Consider the following 15,283-nt stretch of genomic DNA (forward strand, 5'->3'; position numbering starts at 1 on the left):
CCGCTCTCTTATCGAGCTCTGAAAGGTCACAGAATTCTATGCCCATTCTGCTTGGCCAAAAATGATCATAGAACCTGACAGCTATCCTAACGGGTATAGAAGACTTATGAACCTTACACCTACCCAACCAACGAATAAGGCTAAAATAGGGATATGGTATCCTTTATAACCATGCCAAGTCTAAAAATCAAGGGACCTTACAACAGGAAACCATCTACATCTTTTGAGTCCTACGAGAAACATTGTGTACTTTATATATTTCTTACTTTCGTGTCAGCTCCTAGGATTTCATTGTCAAGAGGATAGCTAAGTCTATCAGCCAATGGTTAAAGTCTACAGTGCTTTGGTCCTTTGAATTTCCATCCATTCCTCTTGGAAAATCTAATATAATAATGAAAATCATGATTTCAGTTTTCTTGACTCGAAAAAAAGTATTGTTCCTGAACATTTGATGATGAGTGTTCAGGTAGCTGGGTCACCAAATTTACGTTCGCCTAAATAATTTCCCATTTGACCATCGCACGTTGTGCAACGCATACCACATGACAGAACAGAGGAGCAATGGCATAATGGCATAATTTGCAACTGTGGGGGAGCAAACACCAGTAAGTGACTAATTATTGTGAGTTCATTGCTCGACATGCATATAAATACACTTTGTGAGAGTGTCGACGGACACGGATAGGAAGGATTATTATTACCTCCGCCAACAAAGTTGAAAGAAGGCTGTTTTACTTCTTGTGTGTTTCTATGTTTGTATGTAAGTGCGTGTGTTTGGTTTGTTAGTGAACACCTTCCTGGCCATAATTTTAATCGTAGGGTAATCAAACTAGCAGGGATTAACATTATTTACTTTCATGTAAAAAGCAAGAAATGATGAAATTTTGGATGGTCAGAGTCAAAGGTGAAGGACACTTCAAGCAAAAGTTCTAATTCACGTAATCAGCAGTAGGTTTGAACATCGTTGTAACAGATACTTGAAAAGTGGTTCATATTTGAGTGTATGAAATCCAAGCTAGTTGATGAACATTAAGGTCAAAAGTCAAGGTTGAGCAAAAGGTCAAGAAATAAGCTGCCGTGTCGGAGGTATACGCTCCACTGAGTGCCCCTCTAGTTATTGATTTGAGGAGAAGGCCAGGTGACCTGACGATTTACACACGTAAATGATTGATATATTTTCTTACCTAAATATATTAGAAAACATAATTAACTAAGAAGTAAAATCTTTTGACAAATATATATATATATATATATATATATATATATATATATATATATATATATATATATATATATGCGTAAAAATCACAGGAAAACGTGATGCTCAGATGCAGAAGAGCCAGAGGGAAAATGAAAATACGAAATATACGCTTAAGTCCTGACTAGTTTCGTGATACTTCTTCAGAGTCCTCTGAAGAAGTATCACGAAACTAGTCAGGACTTAAGCGTATACTTCGTATTTTCATTTTCCCTGTGGTTCTTCTGCATATATATATATATATATATATATATATATATATATATATATATATATATATATATATATATATATATATATATATATATATATATATATATATATATATATATATATATATATATATATATATATATATATATATATATATATATATATATATATATATATATATATATATATATATAATATACACATACGCAAAAGAAATTAAGTTAATAATAGAATATTAGATATTTCACAGGATGTGGGGTAGTATTGATTTTAAAAGCTGAGAGAGAGAGAGAGAGAGAGAGAGAGAGAGAGAGAGAGAGAGAGAGAGAGAGAGAGAGAGAGAGAGAGAGAGAGATTCATTGTGTACAAGTACATTTATTATAAGACTAAGCTTTTATTGAGAAAATAGAAAAAAATAATAAAAAAAAGAAACAGAGTCTTAAATAGTCTCAGGAAGATATTGCAAAGCAAAAAGTAATAAACGACGCACATAAAGGCTCGTATCCTGCTTCATATTCGAGAATTCAATTTCTTCTTTTTTTTTAAATTGATAAAGAATGCCTTCACGTGGCAAGTTCTCTTTCAACCTTTCTCCAAAAGACATAAGTTCTTTCAAAAAAAGGTCTTAATTTATATGCCCAAGAATACTTTTTGAAATTTCTGAAAAAATCCCGAAATTTGTTTTCACAAAACCGAACATAGGCCAAAATAGGAGAGGCATTCGACATTAACTTTGCAAAAAATCAATTTACTGATTTTTAAACCTTAGATACCTTTAAGATAAGCATTTAATGACATTAACTAACTATCAACGTTCTGTTTGTTTGATCCAATAGTTTGTTTGTTTTGCTCGGCAGTGATAGTTCAGCATTAAACACATTTAGCAAGTAATCTCAGGTATTTGTATGCTATTAATTATGTAAATGTTTAAGGCAACTTTATAACTATTATCCTAATTTTAATCACTTATTAGAATTCTGCAGTTGTAAGTATTAGGGGTAAGTAACAAAAACATTTATAATGGCTTTAAAATAACAATTATTCGCACTGGACTTACAAAACGTCCACTTGATAAAAAGCACAAGGAATAAGGAGTGTAATGAATTTATTTATTAACAACGAGTTTCTGGAATATGACATAAACAATAGCAAAATGTAACCTATCAATCCCTCGAATACCAAGTTACAGAGGCTACGGTGCCACCAAAGGATAGACAAATATGGTTGTATGGTGATCACAGAAGATGTCTTTGGATTAAGAAAATTATAATCTATCAAATAATGAATTTGAAAGGAAAGTGTTGCCATATAGCCCATTAGCATAAATCTAGCCCACATAACTCACACTTGTCAAATTAAGAAGAAAATACTTTCTTGATGTGTTCCATTAATTACTTTTTTGTATTAATCCTGAAATGATCCAGATGCTAATCAGTAATAGTTTGCCAGGGCACCAGCCACATGTTGAGATTCTACCGCCAGAGCGTTATTGAGTCCTTTGACTGAACAGACGTACTACATTGGATGCTTCTCTCTGGTTGCGGCTCATTTTCCTTTTGCCAACAGATACACCGAATAGTCTGGCCTATTCTTTACATATTCTCCTCTGCCCTCATACACCTGATAACATTGAGATTACCAAACAATATTCTTCACTCAAGTGGTTACTGCACTATCATTGTTAAGTGGCCACTTTCTTCTTGGTAAGGGAAGAAGAGACTCTTCGGCTATGGTAAGCATCGCTTCTAGGAGAAGGACACTCCAAAGTCAAACCATTGATCTCTGTTCTTGGATAGTACCATGGCCTCTGTATCATGGTCTTTCACTGTCATGGACAGAGTTCTCTTGCTTGAGAATACACTCGGGCACACTATTCTATATTATTTTTCTTCCTCTTGTTTTCTTAAGTGTTTATAGTTTATATAATAAATATTGTATTTTAATGCTGCTAGTTTTCATAAGATATTTTATTTTAATTGTTAATTACCTTTCCTCATAGTTTCCTTATTTCCTTTCCTCACTGGGCTATTTTTTCTGTTGGAGCCCTCGGGCTTATAGCATTATGATTTTCCAATTAGGGTTATATTTTCACAATTGAAAATAATAACAATAATAATAATAATAATAATAATAATAATAATAATAATAATAATAGCATAAAACCATAAACTAATTTCTAATACGATATTAATTACAGCACATGACAAAAGTACTTGAAACTAGAGCGATTTTTTTTTTCTAAACAAAATGGTTTTTATTCTTTTCAGAGACTGACTCATTATTTGAAAGCTTAAATTACGAATTAGAGAGAGAGAGATAGAGAGAGAGAGAGAGAGAGAGAGAGAGAGAGAGAGAGAGAGAGAGAGAGAGAGAGAGAGAGATTCACTGTTTTAATTTCGAATCATTTTAAGTGACCCCATTTCCTTACAATAAATCAACGAATTTGACACATCTCAACTCACTAGAATTCATGAATGTCAAACAACTTTCTTGAACCTAAATTTGGTTTCTTTAATAACCCCAAAAAGGGGCAAAATAAAAGCGCATCACTTTCCCTAAGGATACCAACCCCTTTGGCGCGTAAGTCTTCCTATTGTCAACTCAAAGCCATCATTTCCTGGGGAGGCAAAACCGACGTCACTTCAAAATTAATCAAAAGTCATCTGTGATCCATTTTGTATGAGATTACGGAATCAATATGTCCTTTGCTGATGGAACGGAAAGGTCTCGGACCCTAGGGTGAGGGTGAAGGATACAGGACAGGGGTGGGGGTGGGGTAAGTGACTCCTTTTGCAGTCACCGAATTAAAGTCCCTTTAATCAGTTCTTCTTTTGCACGCTGTCTGATTAAGCTTTTACCCCACGGTCTGTTATATAGCCGATGTCTACCCAGAGTGAATCTCCAATTTCAAGTTCTGGCTCACATGCGCCAGCTTAAGGTAATCTGTTTGTGAGGTTTATTTCATTTGGGTCAAACCCCTCAGCACTCACTTGGGAGGCCATTCGGCAGTCGTTTGAAATTAGGCTTCTTGAAATAGTGTCATTAGAGTTTTCGAAAATAGTTTCCATTAGAGTCTTCTTCTATTTATTCAATTTCTCCACTTATAGTAATCCCAAAGTTATTTCAAATTCTCTTATGAATAAACAATGAATGACGAGGAAATTGGATGCATTCCATATCCTTTGTAATCCTTAACATCCTTCCGATATTTTAAGTTTTATAACGAGAGCTCAAATAAACACAGCAATTCTTGAATGTAAAGTAATTGCCAGCCGAAATATGTTCATACATTCATAGCACACACACAAACACACACACTCACACACACACACACACACACATATATATATATATATATATATATATATATATATATATATATATATATATATATATATATATATATATATATATATATATATATACTGTATATATAATGTATGTATGTATATGTGTGTGTGAGTGTGCTGTGGTAACGTAACTTTTAGATGAATGCAACGAAACTTTATTTATTAAACAGACAACGGGCTTATATACAAGCACTCGCAAGCAGGAACGTAACACAAATTCAAGCAAGCAAACCAAAACATGTGATAGCAAGCTTACAGAGATTGGTCTATTATTAGTGTGAGGGAGAGCGAACAATAAAAAGATAATCAGTACCATTACAGTGTACGAATGTGTATGGAACACGTGTGGTGTAGTGTGCAGGTGAATCCAGTCGTTGTTAGATTTCCTGACATTAGAAAATATTGAACTACCTACCCTACACCCTGACTAAGATACAATAAAATTCACTCAATAGGTCAATTAATGTTTTTTAACGTCTCTTGGAAAGCGTATAAATACATATGATGAAGGTAATCATCTGTTCCCTCTTTTGCATGATGGCCTTGGAGCATGTGATGCCATACTTACAATCTCCAATACTGTGCAGAAATCACTTGATTATGGTCAGGAAGTTCGTATAAGTGACCTTGATTTCAGTGCCTATTGAAAAAGTTCTTTAAGATTCTTTGTGGTCAATCTATACTGACTTAGTGTTTTAATTCTCTTATATTCCAACTTGTTTCGAGTATTGTTCTCCTTTCTAGTCTTCAGCTGTTGTATCTCATCTTAATTTATTGGATAAGAACTTTGGATCAAATGATTTTTTTTTTCTGATATTGATAATCTTTGACCCTGTCCTTCAATTAGTCTGGTATGCATGTTGCGTAGTATTTTTTTTAGTTGTGACCCTCCTTTGCTTTCAGATATTCCCGGACAACTCTTTTTATAGTTTATATATGAAAGATCTGTTTATTGTTGTTACTGTTCTTGGAATATTTTATTTCTATTGTCTATTACTTCTTTTGTAGTTCATCTACTTTCTTATTTCTTCACTGGGCTATTTTCATCTATTGGAGCCTTTGGGCTTACGGCATCAATATTTTCCTTATAGGGTTGTAGCTCAGCTGATAATAATAATAATAATAATAATAATAATAATAATAATAATAATAATAATAATAATAATAATAATGAGGCTCTTTTTTCAAACTCAAATAGCTGGGAATATATGGGTCTTTTTAGCAACATCATTCAATTCTTAAGAAATAAATTGTAAAGAGTGATAGTTTATGGGGACCCTAGTGAGTAGAGGAATGTTATATCTGGTGTTATTATGGCAATATTCATTACTTTTCCTACTATATACACTTAATGTGTGGTTTAGCCTAGAAAATAAGCTCGTTGCATATGCAGATGACACTACTCTCTTTGTCTCACTTCCATCTCATAAATATAGATCCTAGGTTGCGGAATCTCTTCGTAGATTACTTACTTACTTACTTCAACTCCCGGGTATGCTTTCAGCCTGTCAGTGGTATCAGTTGTGGTATCCTGTTTTCAAAATTCCCCTCTCTTCTCAGATGATCAATTGTTGGCATGATGTGCTTTGTCAGGAATCTCTTCAATTCCATCTATCTAGTGTTTACGTGATCTACCTTTTGATCTCCTCCTACCAGGTGTCCAGTCCTATCTCCTTCTTGCTATTCTATTTCCATTAATTCTCATTAAATGTCCCATCCATCTCAGCTGCCCCGTCTCAATGTTGTTCAATATAGGAGACACTCCTACCCTCCTTCTAACATCTACATTTCTTATTTTATCTCTTCTAGTTTTGTGCATTATTGTTCTCAGGTTTTCCTCTCTGAAGCTTGGACTCTGCTCCTTCATAGATATCGATCTAAAATTAGTGCATGGTGCAAAATATGGCGCATTAAGTTGAACCTTATCATAATTCAAAGTATGATTATAAGGAGGTTGAGGACACTTGTTCCTGCATTGATATTTTTTCTAACTCAGAACGGCTTTTTTCAGATTTTTGAATTTGATTCTTCATTATAAATTTCCTTTTAAGAAACCTATTTGGTCTGCTTCTTCTTTAACTGCATCAGAAGTTCGTTCATTGCTTAAATATTTTGTGAAATTCCATGATTAATCTATTCCTAAGAAATGCTTCAATTCTTCCATTTTGTCTTGTTTCGAGTAATGTTCTCTTGCATGATCTTCAGCCGCTAAATCTCACCTTAATTGATTGGACAGAAACACAGACCCATCTTAACATTGTTATCGACCCTAAGATATTTTATTTTCATTATTTATTACTTCTCATGTAGTATATCTTTATTGTGGTTTCCTTTCCTCACTGAGCTATTTTTCTTTATTGGAGCCCTTAGTCTTATAACATCACGCTTTTCCAACCATGGTAACAGCTTAGCTAATAATAATAATAATAATAATAATAATAATAATAATAATAATAAAAATAATAATAATAATAATAATAATAAAAATAATAATAATAATAATAATAATAATAATAATAATAATAATAACAATAATGATAATAATAAAAATAATAATAATAAAAATAATAATAATATTAACCATAATTAATAATAATAATAATAATAATAATAATAATAATAATAATAATAATAAAACGTCTTCTCAGCATATGCGATTAATTTAGTTGCTCGTATCTCTCTTCTTCATTATCAATATGGACAGTACAGTCCATCAAAAAACGCTTTGTAACTTCAATAAGATATTGAATGGGAGGTGTTCGTAACATAAATATAAGTCTTTCTTGTTAGTTGATATATCTGTGACGAGATGAGCTGAGAGAAGGTTGTGAATCAAAGGTAGGATAAAAGCAACTGAGTAACTTTATTACATAACATTCGTTTATATATACATAAACTCCAGGTAAAAAGGGCATAAAAGACATAAGAGGCAATTTCATGTTCAACCGACACCGCGCCGGTTAACAGTTAACAGTGAGAAAAACAGACATGTTATTTCATGTCCTTAACAGTGCAAGGGGAGAGCGAGGATACAAGCATAATATATACAGAAAATGAAATGTCGTTACTATGTACGATCGTGTGACACACGGTTCGTACATGGCTCCACCCTAAAAAAGACATACTGCACATGTTAAATAGGGCTCCCTGATCTAGAGAAGCGAACTGTAGGTAGGTCATCTGGCAGGAGATAAGCAGGTTATAGACGATGAATGGAGACCTAGTCTTCTTTGCCACGAATGTTTCTTAGGAATGCTTTCGGACTGCGTCAGATCACAAGGAAAGGGCCATTGTAAGGGGGTGTTAGCAGTGGCTTGCTAGTGTCGTTGCACAGAAAGATATGCGTTGTAGAGTGTAAGTCTGTCGGTGTACGATGCTTCCCTGGAGGTGTGTAAGTCTGGTGGCATGGAGTAAATTTTCCCAAAACGTGATGTATGCGCTGGAGATCGTCGTAGGAGGTTGAAGAAGAAAAAAATTCGGCAGGGATGACCAACAGGTCACCATATACCATTTCAGCTGCCGAGACGTCGAGGGTGGCTTTAAGAGTGGTCCTTAGTCCCAGGAGGACCCAGGGAAGCTGAGTAAACCAGTTGGAATCCTTGCAGCGGGCCATCAAAGTTGCTTTGAGGGTGCGAAGAAAATGTTCAACCATTCCATTGGCAACGGGGTTATAGGCAGTTGCCTGATGTAGGGTGATGCCTAGGAGATTCGCTAGTGATGTCCACAATTGAGAGGTAAAAGTGGTACCCCTGTCAGAAGTAATATGCTCAGGGATGCCAAGTCTTGCAATCCATCCTGCGAGTAAAGCATATGTACATGAGGCGGACGTTGCAGTTTCCATAGGAATGGCTTCAGGCTAACAAGTGGAGCGGTCGATGACGGTAAACAGGTAACGATGTCCTTGTGATATGGGTAGGGGGCCTAGAACAACGACGTGAATGTAGATGAAACAACGCTGAGGTTGAGGAAAGGTGCCCATTCCTGAATCCGTGTGTCGATATATTTTGGAAGATTAGCAAGACGTACAGGCGTGGACCCAATCCTTACCATCCTTAGAAATGTTGTGCTAAATGAACTTTGTCTTCAGCAGCTATGCAGTAGAATGGCACGAGGGATGTGAAAGGCTATGAATGAAATTAAACACCTGTTGGCGCATGGGAGCAGGAACACAAGGTTACGGTCTACCAGTACTGACGTCACAGAGAAGGGTGGTGTTGGAGTCGCCGAGGGGGATGTCTTCCCAATGGAGGCATGTGCAGGATGTCCTACATGCTTGATACTCTGGATCCTGTGGTTGGGCTTCAGCCAACGCATTGTAATCCAATCCCAGTTGATCTGCAGCCAACGAGTTTCTTGACAGGGCATCGTCAACGGGATTCATTTTCAGGGGACTTGTTGAAGGGTGCAATTGCATTCAGCCATGGTGGAGAGATGTTGACGTTGACGGGCGGACCAGGCGTCAGACTGTCGAGTGAAGGCGTGCTCCAGAGGTATGTGGTCTGTGCGAATGACGAAGGGTGTACCTTCTAAGAAATGGCGAAAATGATGGACAGCCAAGTGCACCTCCAGCAATTCGTGATTGAAGGTAGAATAACCCGAATCTGCCTTGGACAGTTTTCTGCTGAAGAAGGCCAATTGGCGGGGCTAGCCTTTGGCCACCTATTCGAGTACTGCACCAATAGCGACGTCGCTGGCATCTGTGGGAAGAAGTAGAGGGGCATGTGGGATAGGAAAAGTGAGAGCTGCAGCGGTTGATAGGGCCTTCTTTGCATTGCAGAAGGCCACTTCTTGAGGGGGACCCCACTTTAGGTCTTTTGGCTTACCCTTGAGGGAGGCATAGAGGGGAGCAAGAGTGGCGGCAATAGCTGGTAGAAAACGGTGATAATAGTTGATCATGCCCAGGAATTCCTGCAGAGCTTTGATGGTCGAGGGCGTGAGAAGTTCTGTTGCAGGCGGTCGAGCACGATACGCAGGTGACGGAGGTGTTCCTTTTTTGAGGAAGAAAACACCAGTATGTCTTCTACATAACTTACACAGAAGGGGAGGTCCCCTAAGATGCCATCCAAGAGACGTAGAAAAGTAGCCCCAGCATTACGAATGCCAAAACAGGAGAAATTGAAGGTGTATTTACCAAATGAATTGGTGATGGTGGTCTTGGGGATAGCTTTTGGGTTAATAGGCACCTGATAATACCCCTTCAGGTGGTCGAGCATGGAAAAAACCTTCGCTTTGTGCAGGTAGGAGGTCATGTCGGCGATGTTTGGATAGGGGTAGTGATCCGGTTCTGTTTGCATGTTCTGGAGCCAGTAATCCCTGCAAGGACGGAGGGAGTTGTCTTTCTTCAGAACGATGTGTAAGGGTGACGTCCATGGGCTGGAGGCCATTTCGCAAAGGCCCATTTCCAACATTTGGCGGCTACCATTCATTCCGGTGCCACACGTCTGAATTTTCCGAAGACTGGGGCTCTCGTCATCTTGATATGATGTCAAATACCGTGTTTGACAGGAGCCGTGGGCGTTTGGCGAAGTTCTGGACGGAAAACTTCCGGGTACGACGTGAGGAGGTGTGGTGATGGGTGGGTTTTTCGCCGCTCCGGCTTATCACGGGGTAGGCGTGTATGTCCTACGGCATTCTTGTAAGCATCAGTTGACGTTGAATAGCCGTCCTCTTTGTCAGGAGTGGAGGCGTTGATGGAGGTCTTGAAGGTCGGGAAGTGGCTGTCCATAAGTGCTTTGGTTTTGGTCATCAAATCTTTTATTCGTAAACTATCAACATTGGGTATGGCAGCGCATACAGGTTCGGGTAAACGGCGTATCCAAAGGGCACGAAGTAGGTTCATGTCATGAGGAGAGCCGTCTGCGACAGGTTACAGGCAAGCGATACTGGTCATTTCCCTGGGGGCGAGCAGAGCCCTTTATTTCCTCGGGTGGCTGGCGACGGCGAATACTGCTGTAGAAGGTATACTTTAGGGATATCATACTCTATTGGGGTGTCTCCTTGTTCACAAAGCCAGTCGGGTATTTCCAGGATGGTGTCCTCGGGTATCGCCGCGAAAACATAATCTGCTTTTGTGGTTTAGCAAGAAAGCTCTTGATGCAGAACTTGACCTTTGTGCGCTGAAACCAAGCAAACGCCCTTCCGCTGGCAAACGATAAAAGTTTCAATGGAGAGGCACCAACTTCTCTGGAATCCGCCATAATACCAATGACGGAGGGATGAGGGGGGGTTGGAAGGCAGGAGGAGCGAGTCGACTTCCTGGGCCACCAATGTGTCGAGCTGTAACTTTATTACAGAACATTTGTTTATATATACAAAAACTCCAGGCAAAAAGGGCATAACAAGTAATTTCATGTTCAACCGACACCGCACCGGTTAACAGTTAACGGTGAGAAAAAAAGACATGTTATTTCAGATTCTTATCAGTGCGAGGGGAGAGCAAAGATACAAGCATAATATATAAACAAAATGAAAAGTCGTTACTATGTACGATCGTGTGACACACGATTGGCACATATCACTGTAAAATCGTAATATTGAATGGACAACATGACGACATCATATAGAGGCAATTCTACTGTAGTTTTTGTTTTATAATTTTATCATGTTAAAACTTTACATTGAGTATAAATCTTTATTTCCCCCTTAATTCTTTTAAGTAAGTTTCTACTGGTAGATAACAAGCAGTAATGCATAAAAAAAGCTAGATTCCCTAGCAAGACAAGATTTCTCTGTTAGTAATATATTCCAGTTGGACCCATTGTATATTTAAAATGGTCGAAGATGTGATTCACACTAAAAGACAAAAATTATCTGCATATATTCCATTATCTACCCTCAAGTGGGTTTTATAGCTTCCCCCACACAAGAACACTCAGTTGAAAATAAATATCCCCTGAATATGGAAAAAAAATAGAGGATATTGAAGTCTCGTCATCTATCGGGAATGTCCCCGAGGCTATGGACTTAGGAAACCAGAGTCAACACAAAGAAGAAGAAGAAGAAGAAAAAGAAGAAGAAGAAGAAGAAGAGAGAGAGAGAGAGAGAGAGAGAGAGAGAGAGAGAGAGAGATGTGTCGGCTTACGCATTTGAAGAAGACTTTTGTAGAGAAATGATTGTCTTGACCCTAAAGAGAGTTTATTTAGGTATTTATTCATTTGCGTATGTGGAAATTGGATTATTCTAATTTGTAGTTGGATAATCTTTAAAAGACATTATATTCTCAAGCATATGGATTAAGATATCCATTCATAAGCCTAAGTATGGATTATGTGTATGCGTAATTGTTTCCGTGTGTTTTCTAAAATAGCAATAAAAAAAGAAATAAAAAAAAACGTGTAAACATGGATTATCTACAAAAGAAAAAGAAAACTACGTTAGAATTGAAGGGGATTACAGCACTTGATAAGAATAACGCAATATATGGCAACATTAACTAAATTTCTTCTTAGTTTTAAGAAAATTGCGCAAAGCAACACAAGATAATTTATAACCTATTGATTGTTTATGCCTGAAATTCCCTTTTAGCAGGAGAGGTACACAAAATGTTTTTATTTTTTTTTCTTGAGGTTTGCCTGCGAGGTTCAATGAAGCTTTTTTTTTGGTGGCAAGTTTCACAAACTGTTAATGTTTCATTGTTCAGCATTTTTTTTCCTCCGCTTGTAGCACGCAAACCCTTTTCTTTTTTCACGAGGTTACTAAACAGCCGTCTGGAGTAAACCTTTCTCTCGTTTACGAGTTTTTTAAGCCTCATAGCCTACTGAGGTTCACCAGCCTTTTTTTATGTTGGTGAGGTTCAACAAATCTCTCTTGTAACTGCCATTAAACTCTGCCTCGCTTCGGATATTGGCTTATTCTCCTTTTTAGCCTGACGAATTTTCCAAAGTGGATCTGGGACCATGCTTTTGAGGCTGGTGTATTTTTCTAAAGTTTAAGTCTTTTCATTTTTTTATGCACTATTTTTTTCTTAAATTCATATTTACAATATAGTTCATGCATTTATTTACAGTTTGCATTTTTCAATTATGATGATTATTATTTTCATTACTTTCCTGTAGGATGAAATTGCGTTTTCTATAGTTCGTTATTAGCAAATAATCATATTCTGGTGAGATGTTTAACATATGTACTTTACTGATATCTCAGGAAACTTCCCTCATGTGCAGATTGGCTAATTAACTAGCTAACTAATAGTCATGCAAGAAAAGGCATCCCTGTATAAATCAAATAATAAATATAGGGAAAGGATTTCACCTTTCCATAAGCGTAGGAATTTAAAAGTCTGATTTGCTCTCTTACTTTAGAATGGCGGCGTTTCCAAGAGAGAGAGAGAGAGAGAGAGAGAGAGAGAGAGAGAGAGAGATGTTTATTTTAAACCAACCCAAAAAAGAGAGAGAGAGAGAGAGAGAGAGAGAGAGAGAGCGAGAGATGTTTATTCTAAACCAACCCAAGAGAGAGAGAGAGAGAGAGAGAGAGAGAGAGAGACTTATTTTAAACCAACCCTAGAGAGAGAGAGAGAGAGAGAGAGAGAGAGAGAGAGAATTTGTTTTAATCCAACCCTTGAGAGAGAGACAAAGTTTTTAAAACCAACCATTGAGAGAGAGAGAGAGAGAGAGAGAGAGAGAGAGAGAGAGTTTATTTTAAACCAACCATTGAGAGAGAGAGAGAGAGAGAGAGAGAGAGAGAGAGAGAGTTGTTTGGCCTTGCCTTTGGTTGTATGTGATTTTTCAAAATAAAATTTTCGTGCCAATGAAATTGAAACTAATTTTATAATATGATTTAGCATAATATGTCTTAGCATAATTGTAACAAAACATATGTTACAGAATGCACAAAAAGCGTTTCTTTGTTATTTATCTTTTTTTTTTGTAGCTAACTCTGAATTGATTCTTTGTATATAAACTGCAAAAGAACTGACTTCTTCATCCTAACTTATGTGAAATGCATTTGAATTGGGATTCTATCTCCTACAGTATTGTAGAAAATTTGAGCTCAATTTAAATCTTATAAATTCATTTTCATATATAATATTTTTTTTTTTGACGCAGGAAGTAACCCCAACTATTAAAATTTTAAACATTTCTGAAATAAAATATATAGTATATTTTATCTTAAATTATGCAAACATATATAACTATACAATTAATGAATTTCCTCCCTTCATATTTGAAAAATTGATATAACTTTAATTTATTACATATAAACAACACAACTATTAATACAGATCAGAGACCAGTACAGGTATGAATGTACTAAATACACTACTGCACAAACATCTCTTCAAAAGAAAAATTTTCGTGAAAAACGAGGGCGTAACTGGCAAAATGAACGCAAATGTTGAAACTAACAGAGGAAAACTCTCTCTCTCTCTCTCTCTCTCTCTCTCTCTCTCTCTCTCTCTCTCATGAAGAATATGTTGCAACCGAACTTGAATCAACAATGACGAAATCACACCTGCAAAATATTCCCACATTCACTCATATATGCAGGATACAACATATGTCACTGCTACTGTTATTACCGTCCAGAATATTAGCAAACGTGTGACGCGCAGATCTTCTCTGGTCTGTCTCTTGTCTGTTGTGTCAGTTCCCATCAAGGGAATATGAAGTACGAAATCTTTGTGTGGTATTTCCTTCCGTATATGTGTTTGTCAGGTCGCGTGTGTCATAAATTCTGGACATTTTATTTACAATATTAGAGCAGCACCGGGTGTCGAACTCTGAACTTCTCGTTGATTCATTGACATTTTTGGATATGTTTTCCATCGACATATTTGATAGATCATGGGTTCACTGCTCTGTGTATGTGATGGAAAATATAGTGGATGTGATCAGTGGTTTCCATTAATTCTTGTATTCATTTATTCCTAATTTTCCGTGTTAGCTTTCTTTTATTTCATCTATGGATTAATTGAAACATTTTTTGTGTAGTACACTCAAGGTTTATAGCCACCCACTTTAGAGGTTAATGTTCCTAGTAAAAATAAAAAAAAAAGAAAAAAAAAACAGATAATTGTACTTACTAAAACTCCAAACAATATTGGTTCGAAAAACTGTGTATCTTCTGCGAAATATTAAGTTGTATAACTTAACAATCAAGACAAATAAAGTCAAATCAATCTTTTACTTCCCATATTTACATTGTGCATTTCACAGTATGCATTTACAAGTAGATATTTGCATAAGATAGAACCCTAAACAAGATAAAAGTATAAACAGCAAATAATGGTAGACTAAAACAGCATCGAATAAAGTCGAAAAAAAGTACTAAGACTGCATTAATTATTACAAAGTATTGTTTATATATTTCATAAAATTGTAATGATATTGACGAAAACTAAAAGGAGTAAAAAAAAAAGAAAAAAAAAACTGGAAATTAACGAACTATGTCTCGCATCTAATTATATGATACAGGAAGTATAACTGATGAATTCCCTCTTTAAATAAAGGCCTAAATTTTTGAT

General features: G+C 36.5%; 1 protein-coding gene across 1 annotated transcript in view; it reads right to left on the reverse strand.

Moving 5' to 3' along the window:
* Positions 1-10,661: 10,661 nt before the first annotated feature.
* The window catches only part of LOC137648167 (involucrin-like), a 19,378-nt gene continuing 14,756 nt past the window's right edge, over positions 10,662-15,283 (reverse strand). The window contains exon 3 of the mRNA XM_068381094.1: positions 10,662-10,770. Within this exon, the coding sequence (XP_068237195.1) occupies positions 10,662-10,770 (109 nt within the window). The remainder of the gene's footprint in view (positions 10,771-15,283) is intronic.

Source organism: Palaemon carinicauda, chromosome 10, assembly GCF_036898095.1.
Source record: "Palaemon carinicauda isolate YSFRI2023 chromosome 10, ASM3689809v2, whole genome shotgun sequence".
NCBI lineage: Eukaryota > Metazoa > Arthropoda > Malacostraca > Decapoda > Palaemonidae > Palaemon > Palaemon carinicauda.